The sequence below is a fragment of the Schistocerca cancellata genome, chromosome 2 (genome assembly GCF_023864275.1).
Source record: "Schistocerca cancellata isolate TAMUIC-IGC-003103 chromosome 2, iqSchCanc2.1, whole genome shotgun sequence".
Taxonomy (NCBI): Eukaryota; Metazoa; Arthropoda; class Insecta; order Orthoptera; family Acrididae; genus Schistocerca; species Schistocerca cancellata.
In genome coordinates this window covers 821,833,130-821,856,624 of record NC_064627.1, presented here as the reverse complement: position 1 = coordinate 821,856,624, position 23,495 = coordinate 821,833,130, and the positions used below count along the sequence as shown (strand labels likewise).

The 23,495-nt window shown below is 37.6% G+C and overlaps 1 protein-coding gene across 1 annotated transcript in view; it reads left to right on the top strand.

Moving 5' to 3' along the window:
• Positions 1–23,495, top strand: part of LOC126158956 (glutamyl aminopeptidase-like) — a 478,517-nt gene that overhangs the window by 436,656 nt on the left and 18,366 nt on the right. The window contains exons 12-15 of the mRNA XM_049916478.1: positions 370–494; positions 1,790–1,996; positions 9,576–9,655; positions 12,050–12,195. Of these exons, the coding sequence (XP_049772435.1) occupies positions 370–494; positions 1,790–1,996; positions 9,576–9,655; positions 12,050–12,195 (558 nt within the window). The remainder of the gene's footprint in view (positions 1–369; positions 495–1,789; positions 1,997–9,575; positions 9,656–12,049; positions 12,196–23,495) is intronic.

The following is a 23,495-nucleotide window of genomic DNA, read 5'->3' as shown; positions in this document are numbered from 1 at the left end:
TAGTTAACAGTCACATTTTTAGAACTACTTAGCGATGAATAAATATTTAATTTGTGAGTATAATAAACAGAAAATGCATGACCAGAAGACATACATTAGGGCAGTGAAGAGTTAGTGTTTTTACTATTGATTATTCCAACCCATTCTAACAGATATATGACACAATTGTAATGCTGAAGTAATCCAGATCCAATACATGCTGGTCTTATAACCCTTTAACAAAAGAAACTAGTTGCAGACAAGTGCCTAATTTTGATTTACATTGAATAATTACACACTTTAAATTAATGCACCTGATTATAGTAGAAATAATAACGATTTTATGTGCAACTTTGTGTAAAATGTTTTAAAAATACATTCATTTTGCAGAGAAACTGGAAATTGGTAATGCTACTTGGCTAAAGCTGAATAGACATGAAGTTGGCTACTATAGAGTGAACTATGACTACGAAGATTGGAATGCTCTTATTTCATTATTGAAAACTAATACTCGGGTAAGTGGAATCAGTAGTTTTTGGAGTAGATATTGTGCCAGTCAGGCATAAGGGCATAGAAAACTGAATATACCAAGTTTGGGTATCTTTATCTTTGAACACAAAAAAGCAAAATTCTTTCATTCATCATGTTCTGTAGAGTCCATCAAGAAACAGTACCTCACAGATGAGAAACAAGTTAAGGTATACATTAGCAAGGGAAATAAAATCATAGAAACTTAATCTGCACACTGTATCAACAACAAATTATCACTCTACTACGTAATGCTGTACTTGCTTATGCCAGTTAAGTTTAACCAAGTAAACTGGAAAGACAGCTGCTACTTTGAAAAAAAGTTCTCATTTGTTTTATATAAACAAATAGCTGCCATTATTTTATACTGGTAGCTTAATATTTATAGCCAGAGTCAGATATACTGTATGTCTTTCTTACTTTGCATTTCTGACTCCTCTACCTTCCAAATAAAACAAGAAAAAAATCTCTCTTAGATTGCTTAGATAATAACAACCACAATTTTACATACAATAAGGGGAAGGCAGCCACCCAACTTTAGCAGATTGATGTGTGGCACATAGAAACACGCAACAGAAAACATTATTCACACTAGCTTTCGAGCTTTTGCTCTTTTTGCAGTAAAATACTCACATTCTCACACGGACACACCCAAATGAACACTCCCCACAATTTTAGTAGAATAGGACCACTAAAAGCAGGTTGTTTGATATTTGTTAAATTTCACAGTTCATAACAGGAATATTTTGCCTAAGGAATGCTAAACAACAGTATTTGATATTTTATATGTCACTTGCCTTCCACTTCTTTGTAATTACAGTTCTGTAATGCTCAAGATAGAAATTTATAGGAAACAAACTTTAATTCTTATGGACGTTGCGATGGATGGGGCTGTTGTTTAAAAATATAACAACTAATTTAAATTCTTTTGCTACATTTAACCTTCAATGATATTGTAAATCTAATGAATTCACAACACAACGAAAAATCTTAAAATTCAATAGATGTTAGACCTCCAGATAAAAGTGATGGAGTTATATGCAAATTGTCAAACAATATTAAGATAATGGATTTCTTCGAAAGAAAAAGTATTTATTTAAGTGTGCACTGAGTGTTAGAAACATACACAGTGGAAGTTAAACAACAACAGAACAACAATGGCTAGAGAAAGGAGTGGAGAGGGAGCGAGTGGATGACTTACACTTTCATCTTTCATTACTTTTAGATATATATGGTCTATAGTTTCTAAGTGTAATAAAATGTTTTAAATGTACTTTTACAGTCACTGGATACTGCTGACAGAGCACATTTGTTGGATGATGCCTTCAGTCTTGCAGCTGCAGGGCAACTCAGGTATGAAACAGCCCTGGAGCTCACACGATATTTGAGCAATGAGACAGAGTATGTGCCATGGGTTGTTGCTACCACACACTTCACCAAGATGTTCCACCTCCTACAGGGATCTGATGAAGCCCATGGCTTACTCAAGGTCAATAATATTAATATTAGCTGTCCATAATGAATGTTAAAAAAATGAATCTAACCATTTACTAAAACCAGGGACAATAGTACATAGCTGTATTGGTCATTGATTTAAAAACATGATTGAATCATTTTTTGAAAATTTAAAAATCCTTTTGTACTAGTATTAGTATTTAGGCACTTCTATGTTTCTCCACAATAAGTGATGTAAATGGTGTATTAATGTAATCTTTAACAGCTGATCATTGCCATGTGCTAAAAGTATGCATCTTATAGGCAGTGATTTATCATAGGGTGGGAAGGGAAAAATGGCTCAGTTATTCGCAGAGAAAAGTTATTATTTTCCAGCTAAAAACTTTTGAGGTATTTGACAAAGGCAGCTTAGTATATTTGTCGCACAGGAAGCATGGGAATTGTGGTATGTGCATTAGAGGACAAACTGTGTAAACGGACTAATGCTCTGAAAAATACAAGAAAGGACATCAGAATCTGATGTTACTGCAAAGGCCATTTCAGTCATAAGATGGTTGGTTTTTTGGTTTGCAAGTAGGAAAAAGGAAAGATAAGTGAATTATGATACATACTGTTGGACTTCTATTTGTCAGTATATAAAAAACATATAGGTCAAGGGTAAAGATAAATACTCACAGTACAGTTGAGTGATTGACAGGGACATAAACAAGATTAAAATGATCTCTCACCTTTCAGGCAATGTCTTTCCTTGCAGTCACCAAACACACACACACACACACACACACACACACACACACACACACACACACAAAACCACATTATCCCAGCACTGCAGCCTGATGGATGTGGGGTTGATGAGAGAAAAAGGAGAGTAGAGAAGATGACACCTAGGGGGAAAAACAACAAGGGAACAGGATAGGAATGTGGAAGTGACGCAGACAGGAGAAGTTAATGTGGGGTAGATGATGAATGTGAAATGGTGGAGTGGGTGAAGGGAGAGGGGATAACAGAGTGAACTTAATCAGAGAATACTTTGAGGGTAGATTAATGCCTAGGTGGATAGTGGTAGAGGGAAATGCAAGGAGAAGAGGGAACGGAAGACATGAAACAAGGGTGAAGATGTGTGAGGGCAGAGGACATTGAGGCCAGGAGGATTGCAGGATGTGTTGTAAGCACAATTCCCATATATGCAATTCAGAGAAGCTGGTATTGAAAAAGACAGGGAGGATCCAGATAGAGCTGGCTGTGAAGCAGCATGTTGTACTCAGAGGCATGTACTGAGTGGGTGCATAGGACAGGCTTTGCACTTGGGTCTTTGACAAGGTTTTCACCTATCTAGCAAGGGGTTGGGATTAGGTACAGCATAAGAAAGGGCTTGAATAGTTCGTATATTGGGATGTCTTCGGGAGAGTTAGGAAAGATTTTAGAAAGAATGTTCTCCTCCCAGGATACAATAAAAGGTAGTAAACATGTTGGTGATGGGTGTCCATTCCAGGTTGACAATGGATAATTATAGGGATGCTACTTCGCAACTTATTCACAAGAGAGGTTGGAAAATTATGGTCATTTGTAGCTATGGCTCAGAAGATATGTTTGTGACTTACAGCCTATTCATGAAGACCTTAATAAGATCTTCAGCGTACTGGGCAAGGGATTTCTTATCACTGCAGAGCCACCGTCTACATGTGGCTAGGCTGTATAGGAGAGCCTTTTGATGTGGAAAGGATAGTAGCTGTCAAAATAGATGTACTGTTGCAGGTCAATGAGCTCTAAGTGTATGGAGGTTTTTATAGAGTCATTGGTGAGACAGAGCTCAATACCCAGGAAGGTGTCATGGTGAGCCGAAGAGGATGAGGTGAAACAGACAAGAGTGAAGGTCCTAAAATGTTGATGAATAAGGACAGAGTCAACATTGTGAAGGTTATCATCAATGAACCTGAATCAGATCTTGGTTGACAAGGAAGGTTTGCTGTAGCTGCCCCATAAACAGGTTGGCATACGAAAGGACTGTGCAAGTGGATTTGTCTGTGTATCTACCCCTAGGTAGAATTAATTTTGGGCAAGGATATAATTGGTCATGTATAAAGGAATGAGGTGGTTGGAGTCTGCAGGATGATGAGAGAGGTAGTGCAGCAATGCCATGGACATGAGGGATATTAGTGTATAGGAAGATGCTTCATCTCTTCCTTTCCCATAATTTTGATTAAAAATAAGAGGTGGGATGGCAAATAAAAATGGCCAAGATGTGAAAAATAAAAAGGAAAACAAGATCATGTGGAGGGAGTATTTTGAAGATTCTTGAACCCAAATGAAGGCCTGAAGGAAGAAGGAGGAGGAGGAGAAGAAGAAGAAGAAGAAGAGGAGGAGGAGAGAAGTTGAAGATACACTGAAAAAGAGGAGAGGAGGAAAGGCATCAGGTTTGGATGAGCTAGTGCAGAGATGGTGAGAGCAGCAGGAGCAGTGAGGATACAGTGGCTCAATGAGGTTATGAAAACTGTGTGGGAAATTGTGAGGACCTAAGAAGACTGGAAGAAGGAATAATTATCTCACTCTTCTCAAAAGGTAATAGGAAAGAGTGCAAAAAGTATCAAAGAATCACACTGATGACCCATTGTGCAAAGATCTTTGAGAAAGTGTTGGAAACATGAATTCAGTTTTGGAAACACAAATTTGAGTAAAAAAACGAAGGATAAGAGAATGACAACATGGGCTCAGAGTAGGAATGTCCACAGTACATCTAATTTTTCTGTAAACAGCTACAGGGACACCCCTAGGAGTATAGAATGGATTTACTGGCAACCTTATTGGGTGATAGAAGAGCACATGATACCATATGAAGAAGCCTGTGTAGAGCACAGTAGTAGAAAAGCAAAGTACAGAGGATAAGAGAAATAGACAAAGGGAATGTGAGCTGTGTGAAAATGGGAGGAGAGAGGTTAAATTGGGAGAACAGAAGAATGACTTGAGGCAGGAAAATGCATTTTCACCATCACTCTTTACTGTCGTAATTGGTTAAGAAAAGATGAAAGCAATGTGTTTGCAGACAATTTGATGATTTTGGGAAACATGGAAGAGTAAGCCCAGGAACAGTTGAACAGATGCCAATGAATACCACAAGGATATGGAATGAACCCCCCATGAACCATGGACCTTGCCATTCGTGGGGAGGCTGGCATGCCTCAGCAACACAGATAGCGTTACCGTAGGTGCAACCATGATGGAGGGGTATCTGTTGAGAGGCCAGACAAACGAGTGGTTCCTGAAGAGGGGCAGCAGCCTTTTCAGTGGTTGCAGGGTAACAGTCTGGATGATGGACTGATCTGGCCTTGTAACACTAACCAAAATGGCCTTGCTGTGCTGGTACTGCAAACAGCTGAAAGCAAGAAGAAACTACAGCTGTAATTTTTCCTAAGGGCATGCAGCTTTACTGTATGGTTAAATGGTGATGTTGCCTCTTGGGTAAAATATTCTGGAGGTAAAATAGTCCCCCATTCAGATCTCCTGGTGAGGACTACTTAGGAGGACGTCATTATCAGGAGAAAGAAAACTGGTGTTCTACAGATCGGAGCATGGAATGTCAGATCCCTTAATCGGGCAGGTAGGTTTGAAAATTTAAAAAGGGAAATGGATAGGTTGAAGTTAGTGGGAATTAGTGAAGTTGGTGGCAGGAGGAACAGGACTTCTGGTCAGATGAATACAGAGTTATAAATACAAAATCAAATAGGGGTAACGCAGGAGTAGGTTCAATAATGAATAAAAAAAATAGGAATGCGGGTAAGCTGCTACAGACAGCATAGTGATCACATTATTGTAGCTAAGACAGACACGAAGCCCACATGTACCACAGTAGTGCAAGTTTATATGCCAACTAGCTCCACAGATGCTGAAGAGATGGATGAAATGTATGATGAGATAAAAGAAATTATTCAGATAGTGAAGGGAGATGAAAATTTTATAGTCATGGCTGACTGGAATTCGATAGTAGGAAAAGGAAGAGAAGGAAACGTAGTAGGTGAATATGGAATGGGGGGAAGTGAAATAGGAAGCCACCTAGTAGAATTTTGCACAGAGCATTACTTAATCATAGCTAACACTTGATTCAACAATTATTAAAGAAGGTTGTATGCATGGAAGAGGCCTAGAGATAATGGAAGGTTTCAGATAGATTACACAATTTCGGAACCAGATTTTAAATTGTAAGACGTTTCCAGGGGCAGATGTGGGCTCTGATCACAATCTAATGGTTATGAACTGTAGATTAAAACTAAAGAAACTGCAAAAAGGTGGAAATTTAAGGAGATGGGACCTGGATAAACTTAAAGAACCAGTGGTTCTAGAGAGTTTCAGGGAGAGCATTAGGGAACGATTGACAGGAATGGGGGAAAGAAATACAGTAGGAGAAGAATGGGTAGCTTTGAGGAATGAAATAGTGAAGGCAGCAGAGGATTAAGTAGGTAAAAAGACAAAGGCTAGTAGAAATCCGTGGGTAACAGAAGATATATTGAATTTAACTGATGAAAGGAAAAAATATGAAAATGTAGTAAATGAAGCAGGCAAAAAGAAATACAAACATCTCAAAAATGAGATCAACAGGAAGTGCAAAATGGCTAAGCAGGGATGGCTAGAGGACAAATGCAAGGATGTAGAGGCATATCTCACTAGGGGTGAGATAGATAATGCCTACAGGAAAATTAAAGCTACCTTTGGAGAAAACAGAACCACTTGTATGAATATCAAGAAGAGCTCAGATGGAAACCCAGTGCGAAGCAAAGAAGGGAAAGCAGAAAGGTGGAAGGAGCATATAGAGGATCTATATAAGGGGGATGTACTTGAGGACTATATTATGGAAATGGAAGAGAATGTAGATGAAGATGAAATGGGAGATATGATACTGGGTGAAGAGTTTGACAGAGCACTGAAAGACCTCAGTCGAAATAAGGCCTTGAGTGTAGACAACATTCCATTAGAACTACTGAGAGCCTTGGGAGTGCCAGCCTTGACAAAACTCTACCGTCTAGTGAGCAAGATGTATGAGACAGACAAAATACCCTCTGACTTCAACAAGAATATAATAATTCCAATCCCAAAGAAAGCAGGTGTTGACAGATGTGAAAATTACCGTACTGTGAGTTTAATAAATCGCGGTTGCAAAATAATAACATGAATTCCTTACAGACGAATGGAAAAACTGGTAGAAGCAGACCTTGGGGAAGATCAGTTTGGATTCTGTAGAAATGTTGGAACACATGAGGCAATACTGACCCTATGACTTATCTTAGAAAACAGATTAAGGATAGGCAGACCTAAGTTTCTAGCATTTGTAGACTTACAGAAAGCTTTTGACAGTGTTGACTGGAATACTCTCTTTCAAATTCTGAATGTGGCAGGGGTCAAATACAGGGAGTGAAAGACTATTTACAATTTGTACAGAAACCAGATGGCAGTTATATGAGTCGAGGGGCACGAAAGGGAAGCGGTGGTTGAGAAGGGAGTGAGACAGGATTGTAGTCTATTCCCGGTGTTATTCAATATGTATATTGAGCAAGCAGTAAAGGAAACAAAAGAAAAGTTCGGAGTAGGAATTAAAATCCATGGAGAAGAAATAAAAACTTTGAAGTTTGCTGATGACTTTGTAATTCTGCCATAGACAGCAAAGGACCTGGAAGAGCAGTTGAACGGAATGAACAGTGAAAGGAGGATATAAGATAAACATCAACAAAAGCAAAACGAGGATAATGGAATGTAGTCGAATTAAGTCAGGTGATGTTGAGGGAATTAGATTAGGTAATGAGACACTTAAAGTAGTAGATGAGTTTAGCTATTTTGGGGAGCATAATAACTGATGATGGTCAAAGTAGAGAGGATATAAAATGTAGACTGGCAATGACAAGGGAAGCATTTGTGAAGAAGAGAAATTTGTTAATATCGAGTATAGATTTAAGTGTCAGGAAGTCGTTTCTGAAAGTATTTGTATGGAGTGTAGCCATGTATGGAAGTGAAACAAGGACGATAAACAGTTTGGACAAGAAGAGAATAGAAGCTTCCGAAATTTGTGCTACAGAAGAATGCTGAAGATTATATGGGTAGATCACATAACTAATGAGGAGGTATTGAATAGAATTGGGGGAGAAGAGAAATTTGTAGCACAACTTGACTAGAAGAAGGGATCGGTTGGTAGGACATGTTCTGAGGCATCAAGGGATCACCAATTTAGTATTGGAGGGCAGCGCGGATGGTAAAAATCTTAGAGGGAGAGCAAGAGAGAATTACACTAAGCAGATTCAGAAGGATGTAGGTTGCAGTAGGTACTGGGATATGCACAGGATAGAGTAGCGTGGAGAGCTGCATCAAACCAGTCTCTGGACTGAAGACCACAACAACAACATGGAATGAAATTTAGCATAAGTTAAGTGTGAAATGATGATCACAACCAGGAAGAAGGGTAGAGTCATCAGTGGAATAACAACTGGTGGGGAATGACTGAGGAAGGTGGAGAGTTTAAAAATATCTGGGAAGATTAATACAGGAGAATGGAAGAAATAACAGAGATATATATGAGTGGAGCTCATTCCAGAACAGCATTAGAAGTCTGATAGGGAGCAAGGATGTCTCTCAAAATAGCAAAAGGGTTATGTATTGAATGTGGTACGCACCAATCCTGACATGCTTCATGCACCTGGGTAATGATAGGAAGAGAGACAAGCGAAATACAAGCTAGTGAGATGAAATTCTTGAAAAATAGTATTGAAGTGACAATTATGGCAGGTTCAGGAAAGAGAGAATCAAGGAATTAATGTAGGAGGAACTATTATAGGAGGAATCAAGACTTAAATATGATTGTATGCACCTGTCAAGTGAATGAAAGAGAGGACACCCAGGGAGATAAACAAAATAAAAAAGGGAAAAAGACCAAGAGACAGGATGATAATGATGACTTCTTTGTCAGCGTATGGAAATATAATTGATGTTTAACCTCTATGAAGACTGAAATTTTCAGAAATTGTTCTTGATTATAGATGACTAACACTAGGCTCACTTATTTCATTAGACCTGATTTAGATTGTTGACTTGTTATAATGATGTAAGCAAATTGTTAATATTCAACACAGATGACTATTTTTTAATTACCAGCTGTGAAAACTGGGACAACTAAAATGGGCTGATAGGTACAGAAATTTAACAACAGGTACATAGTTTAAAATGTAGTAGCAGTGTTGTTTCTACTGAAACAACATGTTGGTGATGTTGCTCTTTTTTTTTCTCAAAGTCTGACAGAAGCAGCATACCATAACTAACAACAAATATTTTAGTTACGGTACACGTTGTTTTTCTTGGTAAAAGATTTGAAGTGTTTTAAATTAAATTTATTCACAGAATGTATTTTTTACATACTGAGTTATTACATGTTTCTTAGAATTTCAATTGTAAATGATAAAAACACATCTATTTCCTGAAATGTCTGTGTAAAAAGTCAACAAAAGCATACATAAAACAATAAAATGCTTATTTCTTTGAACTTTATCCTTAAAAGTTCATAAGTTCTGTTAAGTAATAGCTCCAGTCTGTACTGAACTTAGAATTCTCATAACTGAAATGATGTACTTGTTTTTCAGGTTTATTTGCAGGAACAGATAGAAGATGTTTATAATTCTCTAGCTTGGAATGTTAATGACACTGATGAGCATCTACAGAGGTATGATCTGCATTTAAAGTGACAAACACATTCTGATAAAAAATACAACTTCAAAGAAAAAAGGCAAATGTTCAAGCAGTAATACAATGGTTTCGTTCTTGTAAGGTCTTGAATCTAAATTTAAGTCAAGCCTTATTGATTTAGATTATGAGTATGTTGTTTAAATTATCTTCTATATATTGTTAAGGTAGATTGTAGTTAAAGGTGCAAGTCTGAATAAATTCTCAGTCTTTAATGGGCATAACTTTATATTAGGAAGTTAAACAAATTTGTAAAATATGGTGTGGGGCCAAGTGACAGGTTGAAGTTGTGCGTTGATCCACAAATTGTACTCAGGTGGCTCTGTTTGTAAGGGTACAGCCTGCAAAAGGTGTGTTGTTTGAACCACTGCCAGGCACACAGATTTAACTTATCACACAGTCATTCACAATCTTAGGGAGATTCCTTCATTGAAAAGTATCTTCAGGGATGCACAACAAGTTAAGGTACATGTAAGAAAGAGAAGCAGTTATTACAAACTAATTCTTCAGACTATATAAACACTTGACTGTTACCTGAGTTATATATAAATTGCACACTTATTTACTTATGTCACGGAGTTTATCAGCCTTGAAGATCATTTCCTAACCTCGCAATTGCCTCTTGTTAATGCATATACTGCTGTTTCCATCCAGTTATCTTTAATAAGAAATTTTAATAGGCCTTTGACACAAAGATTTTCATCGAGCTAATACTGTTCTACCAATACTGTTCAATGTAGTGCTTGAGAAAGCCATCAGACGAATGGAGAATGCACCAATTTGAGTGAGTGAATCCATATTTTAGCACATGCAGAAGATATTATAAAGTCTCAAGCTGAGATGGTAGAGGTAATGGAGGACTTACCTAATAATGCAAGCAAATTTTGCATCAAACTCAGTGCTGAACAGATAAATATAATGGTTCCTTCCAGAGGAGCAACACATAGTGCCCCACATCAAGATGGAGGTTAGAGATTTTCTAAAGTAGAGAATCTTTGATACCTGGGCATGTGGTTTGACAACAAGGAGAATATAAAGCTGGAAATCAGTTTTGTGATTATACAGGCTAAAATGGAAATAAAAAATTGCTATTCATAAGACTCATAAGCAAAGAGAGTAATTTTTGGTGTGCTATAAATAAACAAAACTGTATTTTACATACAATTTGATACCCAAGCTACTTTTCTACATAGTCAAGTTAACAATCCTAAATGAAGCACTTGTTGTACCGTTTTACCAACTTTTCAATGCCTTCCGCATACTCAGTAGCTGCCAAATGATAAATTGCTAATGAGTAATGGCTTCTTTAAGTTCATCATCACTTCCACAGCATTTTCCACTCAAAACAATCTCTCAGTTTGGAGAAGGAGTGATAATCACTTGGAACTAAGTCTGGACTGTATGGCAGATGTTGAAACATTTCCCACTGATATCGCTCAAGCAAGTCCTGTGTCACTCCCGCTGCATGCAGACTTGCATTATTATGGAGGAGAATGACTCCACTGGTTAGCATTCTGTGCCAATTGTTTTAATGGTGTGGCAAAGCCATTAAAGCATCTGACAATAGGCCATTGCAGTTTACTACTAATTACGAACATCTATCATCTTGGATTTTTGTCTCAGTCATTGCTTGGAGTCTTCCAGTCACCACTGAGGGCCGGCCTGAGCGATCTTTGTCATGAACATTCTTCTGTCCACTAACAAAAGTGACGCACCACTTCTAAACTGATGCTTCGTTCATCACATTACCGTAAACCTCAGTTACCTGTCTGCAAATTTTGATAGGTTGGACTTGCATGCACTGTAAAAGTTAATAACATTATCATACATTTTAAAGTCACAGAGCTAAGTATTAATCAACTATATTCAATTGAGCTGCTGCCAAACTGAAGCCGATGGGTATCTAGGGCAGTGGTCAGTTGGCAGTGGTGGTCGGGGATATGGTCGCATGTCAAAACAAAACATTCTCTACTTTCTGAATGGTCCTCATAGCTATTGTGTATCTAATCCAGTTTCCTTGATATTTGCACAACTACATTGATAAGAAATACATAAAAACAAGTATCCACATGATGTAAGAATAGATGCCTGTTTACAGTGAAAATTATTATTTATCCTGCTCATAAAATGAGTTTTCGCTTCACAGTGAGGTGTGCACTGACATGAAATTTCCTGACAGATTAAAGCTTCTGGAATAAACAAAAATAAATAATCTGGAAAATTATTAAACAACCTACAGATAAAAACAGTGAGACAAAAATAGTTCCCAGATAATAGTAGTAGCAGAAATGGTGATACTTTAAAATCATTGAGCACAATGGTCAGTTTGGTTTGATTGTGAATATGTAACAATGTAACTGTTAATATGTTGCAGGAGACTGCGAATAGTGGCTCTAGAGTTAGCATGTCTAGCAGCACTGCCAGCGTGTCTACAACAGGTGCAAGATGAATTTGATGGTTGGTTAGTCCAACCAGACTACAGACCCCATCCTGATCTGAGAACACTTGTGTACCATTATGGTAAGTTGTTTGATGCCTGTGAAATATTGACTAATGTGGAAACCTCATCCTTCAATTACTTTCTTCTTGTCATCGTTGTTGTTTTGGTATTGTGGTGGTAGTACACTACTACTACTACTACTACTACTACTACTACTACTTCTATATTACATGTTAAAACATTATTACATTGAAATTTGTTGCTTGAAAGACACCATTCCATGTTACTGCCTTCATGTGACTCCATATCTCTTCTTTATAATCTGTTATGATCTTCAGTCTGAAAATATTGCCTGAAAGATTCAGTTTTGACAGGACTGCAGCAATTAAAGTGCCACTGCAAAGAACACATGTTTAACTACACTGTAATAATTACGCTTAATCCAAGAAAGTTTTACATTTACTATAGATATTAAGGAATAAATATAAGTAGTTGAAGAATCAGGATTGTTGTAACTAATCAGTAGATATGCATGATTATATTTTATGCCTGCACTCTAGGTAAGTTTTTTTGTTAGACATTTATCCAAAAGCCTAACTTTCCAATGAATTAAAAGCTCTTCTTTTCCATGTACTTAGAATTCATACTTCAAATAGCTGCAGTACCATAATTCAGTTTTCCTTAAATATTACGTTCAACACTGATTTTTTAAATAGTAACAAATAGCTTTTCTGAGCTCTGTTAAAAAAACTGATTATAGTTATGTCAAAGCTTTCATTTAAAACTACCTGTGAGCTTTCAAAGACTGAGGTGACAACTATTTGGAACATTATTAACAAAAGAAATACAAAATAGTGCCCCTAGTGAAACTGGGCTGGGCCCCCAGAAAATAACTATGGCAGAATTGGTGAATTTTCAAACCACTGGGTATGGAATTCAATTATTACTTTTTCACAGCGGCAGCAAACACTCACCCAGTAATAAAGAACCTAATAGAGATGCACTGCATTTTCTTGAACAGACACTGCATGTACCACCAACAGACATTAGTTTCAAAACTACAACACCTGAGCACATTAAAAAATTTATCAAGACACAAAAAAATAGTAATTATATCTAAAAAGAAAGATGATGAGACTTACCAAACAAAAGCACTGGCAGGTCGATAGACACACAAACAAACACAAACATACACACAAAATTCAAGCTTTCGCAACAAATGGTTGCTTCATCAGGAAAGAGGGAAGGAGAGGGAAAGACGAAAGGATGTGGGTTTTAAGGGAGAGGGTAAGGAGTCATTCCAATCCCAGGAACGGAAAGACTTACCTTAGGGGGAAAAAAGGAGACATTTTAAATGTCTGCTTGTGTCTGTGTATATGCGGATGGATATGTGTGTGTGTGCGAGTGCATACCTGTCCTTTTTTCCCCCTAAGGTAAGTCTTTCCGTTCCCGGGATTGGAATGACTCCTTACCCTCTCCCTTAAAACCCACATCCTTTCGTCTTTCCCTCTCCTTCCCTCTTTCCTGACGAAGCAACTGTTTGTTGCGAAAGCTTGAATATTGTGTGTATGTTTGTGTTTGTTTGTGTGTCTATCGACCTGCCAGCGCTTTTGTTTGGTAAGTCTCATCATCTTTCTTTTTAGATATATTTTTCGCATGTGGAATGTTTCCTTCTATTATATTCATATCAAAAATAGTAATTATGCAGACTGTGATGATTCTTCTAGTACAGTGTAAAAATCTTGTTTTGACATAATATGAGTAGCCTTAACCTATCATTCATAACCAATGAATGACTGAAGGCATATTTCCTGACAGACTAGAATAAGCTGTAGTAAAACCCATCAAGGCAACTGGATGAAGAAAACCACCTTTAATTAGAGACCTGTATCACACATCACTCTTCCAGTTTCTTTCAGAAGTGTTTGAGACAGTGGCCATGACACAAGAATGACTTGTTTAACCAATCAGAATTTGTGAACTACCCCTCAGTTTGTCTTTTGTGAAAGATTCTCCACTGAGAAAGCAAGTGAAGTTCTAACAGAGCTAAACATGAACTTTGAGATTGCCAAAGCCTTTGATTTTATGGATAAGAAAATTTCACATAGCCAACTAAAGTGGTATTGCATTAACAGCATCCCTTGTGCATGGATGGACTCTTACCTTCTCACCAGAAAGCAGAATATCTCATTAACAAATTGTTTCACAGGCATGAAATGAAGCTCTGAATTAGGGAACATAACATATGAAAAGCCACAGAGATCAGTAATGGGTCAGATCTTGTTTCTGACTTACATGAATAATGTTCCAAAGATTTTGAAAGACCTTTAAAAACTATATAGCAAACATTGCTACTCACCACATAGCGGAGGTGCTGAGCGCAGATAGGCACAACAAAAAGACAGTCACAAATAAAGCTTTTGGCCATTAAGGCCTTTGTCAACAATAGACTAGACTCTCTCTCTCTCTCTTACACACACACACACACACACACACACACAAATGCAACTCACACACTTAACTGCAGTCGCAGGCAATTGAAACCAAAACCACACTGTATCATGAGACTGCAGTTTCTTGTGTGTGTGTGTGTGTGTGTGTGTGTGTGTGTTATTATGCATGATCTGTATGATATTGTATATTGGGCGTAATTGCTTGAAAAATGCGAAACAGAAGAAAAAAAGAAGAAATGTCAGCAATGGGACAGCAAGGTGAAACATTGTATGAGAACAGTTGAGGAAAAGGTAACGTCACATGGGTTGGATTGTGAAACTTCCAAGGCTACATGCAATAAAGTTAAAGAAATTTACAAAAGAGACATTTCTCAAAGAACTCTGCAGTTGCTTCAAGAATTTTAGAGTTTCAAATATGATAAAATTAGAGACATGATGAGTAACACATATGCACTGCAGAACATAGCATTTGAATGAATTGACTACAGTCAGAAATGATATCAGGTACCATACCCAGGTACTGTTTATTTTGCTAGATGAATTCGAACACTTTTCTTCAGCATGGGATTTGTCACCCAGTGGGTGACAATCTGTTTGCAAGGCTCAATGAACAATTGAAAACTAATAATCAAGAAGAGAGTATTGCCTTCGATGTTTGTTTTAACAAAAATAAAAGAAAGGCTCTAATTTGTAACAATTGTGGTGGAATTGGACATTTTGCAAGAGACTGCAAGAAGCCTTAGAAGAAACACTGCTGTCCTATTCTCAAGGAAAATAACCACACAGAAGAAGAGTTGTTGTTGTTGTTGTTGTTGTGGTCTTCAGTCCTGAGATTGGTTTGATGCAGCTCTCCATGCTACTCTATCCTGTGCAAGCTTCTTCATCTCCCAGTACCTACTGCAACCTACATCCTTCCGAATCTGCTTAGTGTAATTCTCTCTTGCTCTCCCTCTAAGATTTTTACCATCCGCGCTGCCCTCCAATACTAAATTGGTGATCCCTTGATGCCTCAGAACATGTCCTACCAACCGATCCCTTCTTCTAGTCAAGTTGTGCTACAAATTTCTCTTCTCCCCCAATTCTATTCAATACCTCCTCATTAGTTATGTGATCTACCCATATAATCTTCAGCATTCTTCTGTAGCACAAATTTCGGAAGCTTCTATTCTCTTCTTGTCCAAACTGTTTATCGTCCTTGTTTCACTTCCATACATGGCTACACTCCATACAAATACTTTCAGAAACGACTTCCTGACACTTAAATCTATACTCGATGTTAACAAATTTCTCTTCTTCACAAATGCTTTCCTTGTCATTGCCAGTCTACATTTTATATCCTCTCTACTTTGACCATCATCAGTTATTATGCTCCCCAAAATAGCTAAACTCATCTACTACTTTAAGTGTCTCATTACCTAATCTAATTCCCTCAACATCACCTGACTTAATTCGACTACATTCCATTATCCTCGTTTTGCTTTTGTTGATGTTTATCTTATATCCTCCTTTCACTGTTCATTCCGTTCAACTGCTCTTCCAGGTCCTTTGCTGTCTATGGCAGAATTACAATGTCATCAGCAAACTTCAAAGTTTTTATCTCTTCTCCATGGATTTTAATTCCTACTCCGAACTTTTCTTTTGTTTCCTTTACTGCTTGCTCAATATACATATTGAATAACACCGGGGATAGACTACAATCCTGTCTCACTCCCTTCCCAACCACCGCTTCCCTTTCGTGCCCCTCGACTCGTATAACTGGCATCTGGTTTCTGTACAAATTGTAAATAGTCTTTCACTCCCTGTATTTGACCCCTGCCACATTCAGAATTTGAAAGAGAGTATTCCAGTCAACACTGTCAAAAGCTTTCTGTAAGTCTACAAATGCTAGAAACTTTAGGTCTGCCTATCCTTAATCTGTTTTCTAAGATAAGTAATAGGGTCAGTATTGCCTCACGTGTTCCAACATTTCTACAGAATCCAAACTGATCTTCCCCAAGGTCTGCTTCTACCAGTTTTTCCATTCGTCTGTAAGGAATTCATGTTATTATTTTGCAACCGCGATTTATTAAACTCACAGTACGGTAATTTTCACATCTGTCAACACCTGCTTTCTTTGGGATTGGAATTATTATATTCTTGTTGAAGTCAGAGGGTATTTTGTCTGTCTCATACATCTTGCTCACTAGACGGTAGAGTTTTGTCAAGGCTGGCACTCCCAAGGCTCTCAGTAGTTCTAATGGAATGTTGTCTACTCTCAGGGCCTTATTTCGACTGAGGTCTTTCAGTGCTCTGTCAAACTCTTCACCCAGTATCATATCTCCCATTTCATCTTCATCTACATTCTCTTCCATTTCCGTAATATAGTCCTCAAGTACATCCCCCTTATATAGATCCTCTATATGCTCCTTCCACCTTTCTGCTTTCCTTTCTTTGCTTCGCACTGGGTTTCCATCTGAGCTCTTCTTGATATTCATACAAGTGGTTCTGTTTTCTCCAAAGGTAGCTTTAATTTTCCTGTAGGCATTATCTATCTCACCCCTAGTGAGATATGCCTCTACATCCTTGCATTTGTCATCTAGCCATCCCTGCTTAGCCATTTTGCACTTCCTGTTGATCTCATTTTTGAGATGTTTGTATTCCTTTTTGCCTGCTTCATTTACTGAATTTTTATATTTTCTCCTTTCATCAATTAAATTCAATATTTCTTCTGTTACCCAAGGATTTCTACTAGCCCTCGTATTTTTACCTACTTGATCCTCTGCTGCCTTGACTACTTCATCCCTCAAAGCTACCCATTCTTCTCCTACTGTATTTCTTGCCCCCATTCCTGTCAGTTGTTCACTTATGCTCTCCCTGAAACTCTGTACAACCTCTGGTTCTTTCAGTTTATCCAGGTCCCATCTCCTTAAATTCCCACCTTTTTGCGGTTTCTTCAGTTTTAATCTACAGGTCATAACCAATAGATTATGGTCAGAGTCCACATCTGCCCCTGGAAATGTCTTGCAATTTAAAACCTGGTTCCTAAATCTCTGTCTTACCATTATATAATCTATCTGATACCTTTTAGTATCTCCAGGGTTCTTCCATGTATACAACCTTCTTTCATGATTCTTAAACCAAGTGTTAGCTATGATTAAGTTGTGCTCTGTGCAAAATTCTACCAGCCGGCTTCCTCTTTCATTTCTTACCCCCAATCCATATTCACCCACTATGTTTCCTTCTCTCCCTTTTCCTACACTCGAATTCCAGTCACCCATGACTACTAAATTTTCATCTCCCTTCACTATCTGAATAATTTCTTTTATTTCATCATACATTTCTTCAATTTCTTCGTCATCTGCAGAGCTAGTTGGCATATAAACTTGTACTACTGTAGTAGGTGTGGGCTTTGTATCTATCTTGGCCACAATAATGCGTTCACTATGCTGTTTGTGGTAACTTACCCGCATTCCTATATTCCTATTCATTATTAAACCTATTCCTGCATTACCCTTATCTGATTTTGTATTTATAACCCTGTAGTCACCTGACCAGAAGTCTTGTTCCTCCTGCCATCGAACTTCACTAGTTCCCACTATATCTAACTTTAACCTATCCATTTCCTTTTTTAAATTTTCTAACCTACCTGCCCGATTAAGGGACCCGACATTCCACACTCCGATCCGTAGAACGCCAGTTTTCTTTCTCCTGATAACGACATCCTCTTGAGTAGTCCCTGCCCGGAGATCCGAATGGGGGACTATTTTACCTCCGGAATATTTTACCCAAGAGGACGCCATCATCATTTAATCATACAGTAAAGCTGCATGCCCTCGGGAAAAATTACGGCCGTAGTTTCCCCTTGCTTTCAGCCGTTCGCAGTACCAGCACAGCAAGGCCGTCTTGGTTATTGTTACAAGGCCAGATCAGTCAATCATCCAGACTGTTGCCCCTGCAACTACTGAAAGGCTGCTGCCCCTCTTCAGGAACCACACGTTTGCTGGCCTCTCAACAGATACCCCTCTGTTGTGGTTGCACCTACGGTACGGCTATCTGTATCGCTGAGGCTCGCAAGCCTCCCCACCAACGGCAAGGTCCATGGTTCATGGGGGGGAGAAGAAGAGTACTACTTTGTACTTTTGCAGAGGGGTCATGGCTTGAAAGGCTTCAGTTTTTTTAATTCCATTTTTAAAGAAGAAGAGTACTACTTTAAAAATGAAATTCAAAAAACTGAAGCCTTTCAAGCCATGACCACTTTGCAAAAGTACAAACATAAATGAGAAGAATGTTATTTTTAGGACAAAGACAACACAGAAATAGCATTTTTCATGCTGAAGACATCACACAAAATGTAGCCATTGGAGAAACAAGAAAGAAGACGATATTAAAGAAAACATGAAAGAAGTCATCGCTGAAGAGAAGAAAAAAGAAGACATCAGTGAAGAAAAGATCAAAGAAGACACTTACTCCACACGAATACAACAAAGGGAATATGTCAGAAAAAGCTAATGCGAGAGAAGAAATAGCCATCATTGCAGATAGTGCATTTACATATGTGTAATGAAGTGGTCAAGTTAACCAGGTCCAAAAATGGCCATTTTAAATTTTTGCCCCAGTTCGGAAATATCGTAGATCCAGAGCTGAAGTTAACAAATGTGAAAGACTATGATAATGTTGTGCAAACTGTCAGACAAGGTGGATAAATGAGAATAGTAGCAACAGGGTGAAAACTGTATTCTCAAGGATGTTATGTGTGTTTCTAAAATGAGTAGAAATCTGATGACTGAGTGCTGTTGGTTAAGTAGAATGCACTGATACTTTTAGTAAATATTTTGTTCAAATCTATGAAGATAAAATACTCAAATTTAAAGGACCATAAACAAGAAATTGATTGTAGGAATTGAAATAAAACTAGAAATGCAATCACTATTGACAGAGGAAAAACATGAATGGCAATAGGTGAACTTGTGAGCAAGAGAATGTGTAATGGAGTTCCTAGTAGTTTATCTTCAGCAGAAAAATTGTGTGAGAGCTAAGCTAGCAAAAAACCAGTTTCTGTAGTGAGAGAAATAGCAAGACTACTTGAAATGATACAAATGATACACACTGATATCTGTGGAGAGAGAGAGAGAGCAGGGGGGGGGGGGGGGGAGTGGGGGGGGGGGGGAGAGAGAGAGAGAGAGAGAGAGAGAGAGAGAGAGAGAGAGAGAGAGAGAGAGATCCTCCAACATTAAATAGATACAGATGCTACATGACAGTATCAGTTGATTTCGTTCCTTTTTGTGCAACCTATTTGTTAAGATTTAAATCAGAAACTGCAAAATTCATAAGAAAGTATGTGGTAGAAAGTGAAATTCAGTTAAAACTGAAAGTTCCAGAAATAGAAAATGATAATGGTGGTGAACACGCTAATTCTTAAACTAATGACTATGCAAAGAAAAAGGAATTATTGTAGATGATAGTATTTCTCATAGTCTTCAACTCAGTGGGAAAGCAGAGGGACTAAATCTAACAATGATTAATGAAGTAACAGCTATGATCTTCAATAGTTAACTGAAGAAAGAATCATGGGGAGAAGGATTACTCACAGCTATATATTTAATCAATTTACCTTTGTTGATTGTGCTCCAAATGGCTACAGACTATTTGATGCAGACAGAAGAAATATTATTGTCTTAAGAGATGTTGAATTCGAACAGTGTGTCTCAAAAAAACTGTACAAAAAATATTGTTATTGGTGAAATATCAAATGACACTAACACTCAAGTAAGTGAAATTCAGCATCAAGAAAATGAAGAAGAAAATCAAGCAGAAGGATTATGCAATGAAGAAAGAGGAAACTGCAGTTTAAGGAATAGAACGCATTAGAAGAAACGTTTGAAAGATTATATTAGATTAGTACTTGTTCCATAGATCATGAATACGACACTTCATAATGATGTGGAACGTGTCAGGTTAATAAAAGGTGTCTATACAAGATATTACAGTACACAAACTATTATATACACTTAATATTTTTAATTTTTTATATTTTTTAATATATTTTTTGTGGGGCTTGGGGAAATTACCCACTTACTATATCCAAAAATTCAAGTAATGAGTAGAAGGAGTTGCCATTAAGAAATTCTTTTAATTTCCTTTTAAATGCGATATGGCTAATTGTCAGACTTTTGATGCTATTAGGTAAGTGAACAAAGACTTTTGTGGCAGCATAATTTACCCCCTTCTAAGCCCAAGTTAGATTTAACCTTGAGTAATGAAAATCATCCTTTCTCTTAGTGCTGTAGCCATGTACACTGCTATTACTTTTGAATTCATTTGGATTGTTAATAACAAATTTCATAAGTGAATATATATATATATATATATATATATATATATATATATATATATATATATATAAACAAAGATGATGTGACTTACCAAATGAAAGTGCTGGCAGGTCGACAGACACACACACATATATATATATATATATATATATATAAAATAGAGGGAAAGATTCCACGTGGGAAAAATATATCTAAAAACAAAGATGATGAGACTTACCAAACAAAAGCGCTGGCAGGTCGATAGACACACGAACAAACACAAACATACACACAAAATTCAAGCTTTCGCAACAAACAGTTGCTTCGTCAGGAAAGAGGGAAGGAGAGGGAAAGACGAAAGGATGTGGGTTTTAAGGGAGAGGGTAAGGAGTCATTCCAATCCTGGGAGCGGAAAGACTTACCTTATGGGGAAAAAAGGACAGGTATACACACACACACACACACACACACACACACACACACACACACATATACATATCCATCCGCACATACACAGACACAAGCAGACATTTGTAAAGCAGGCCTTTACAAATGTCTGCTTGTGACTGTGTATGTGCGGATGGATATGTGTGTGTGTGCGCGAGTGCATACCTGTCCTTTTTTCCCCCTAAGGTGAGTCTTTCCGCTCCCGGGATTGGAATGACTCCTTACCCTCTCCCTTAAAACCCACATCCTTTCGTCTTTCCCTCTCCTTCCCTCTTTCCTGACGAAGCAACTGTTTGTTGCGAAAGCTTGAATTTTGTGTGTATGTTTGTGTTTGTTTGTGTGTCTATCGACCTGCCAGCGCTTTTGTTTGGTAAGTCTCATCATCTTTGTTTTTAGATATATATATATATATATATATATATATATATATATATATATATATATATATATATATATATTTAAAAAGAAAGATGATGAGACTTACCAAACAAAAGCGCTGGCAGGTCGATAGACACACAGACAAACACAAACATACACACAAAATCTAGCTTTCGCAACCAATGGTTGCCTCGTCAGGAAAGAGGGAAGGAGAGGGAAAGACAAAAGGATTTGGGTTTTAAGGGAGAGGGTAAGGAGTCATTCCAATCCCGGGAGCGGAAAGACTTACCTTAGGGGGAAGAAAGGAGGGAAAAAAGGACAGGTATACACTCGCACACACACACATATCCATCCTCATATACACAGACACAAGCAGACATATGAGGATGGATATGTGTGTGTGTGCGAGTGTATACCTGTCCTTTTTTCCCTCCTTTCTTCCCCCTAAGGTAAGTCTTTCCGCTCCCGGGATTGGAATGACTCCTTACCCTCTCCCTTAAAACCCAAATCCTTTTGTCTTTCCCTCTCCTTCCCTCTTTCCTGACGAGGCAACCATTGGTTGCGAAAGCTAGATTTTGTGTGTATGTTTGTGTTTGTCTGTGTGTCTATCGACCTGCCAGCGCTTTTGTTTGGTAAGTCTCATCATCTTTCTTTTTAAATATATTTTTCCCACGTGGAACGATTCCCTCTATTATATATATATATATATATATATATATATATATATATTGTGAGGCTACAGTTAGCTCTTTAAATAAGTGTGTGCTGGATGATCTTGGATGAGCTCCAGCAATTATTCTGATTACACGCTTTTGTGCAATGAACACTCCTTTACTCAATGATGAGTTACCCCAGAATATGATGCCATATGAAAGCAGAGAATGAAAATAAGTGTGGTAAGCTAATTTACTGAGATGTATATCGCCAAAATTTGCAGTGACGCTAATAGCATAAGTCACTGAACTCAAACGTTTCAGCAGATCTTCAGTGTGTTTTTTCCAGTTCAATCCATCATCAATGCATATGCCTAGAAATTTTGAATATTCTACCTTAGTTTACCGACTTCTGATCGAAGTCTATATTTATTAATGGTGTCATTAGAAGATAATGTAACAGCATTACTTTCATATGAAGACTATATTAATGGTCCAAATAAAGAAGACTGGATAAAAGCGATAGAAGAAGAAACAACATCACTTGAACAGAATGGCACATGGAAGTTGGCGAATCCGAAGAAGACAATAGGGAAAGAGATTTCGACAAGCAAAATTGATTTTTGAAGTCAGAGATGATGGTCAATGTAAAGTCAGACTGGTTGTCAGATGTTGTCAGCAAGATCAGCAAGAAAAAGATATAGATTTCAAGGAATTATTTAGCCCAGTAGTAGATACAAGTTCACTAAGACTGTTGTTTTCTGTGGCAACAGACAAAAATATCTATATGAGAGTGTTTGATGTAAAAACAACCTTTTTCTGTGGAAAAATGGATGAAGAGACTCTTGAAGATGCCTGAAGGGCACAAAGATAAGGGAAAAAAGTGCTTTGAAGAAAACTCTGTGTGGACTTAAACAAGCTCCAGTCAGATGAAATAAATTTCTGACATTTCAGATTTCCTAAAAGCAGAAGGACTAATTCAGTTGAAATCTAATCAGTGCATATTTAAATATGCAACTGCAGAAATGTACATGTTGATGATGGAATCATTACAGAACAAGGCTTTGAGAAAATTGGAAAGATGCTAAACAAACAAAAGAAGAATTTTGAAATGTCTGTGGTTGAAAATCCGTATACATAAGTAGGGATACAATTAATT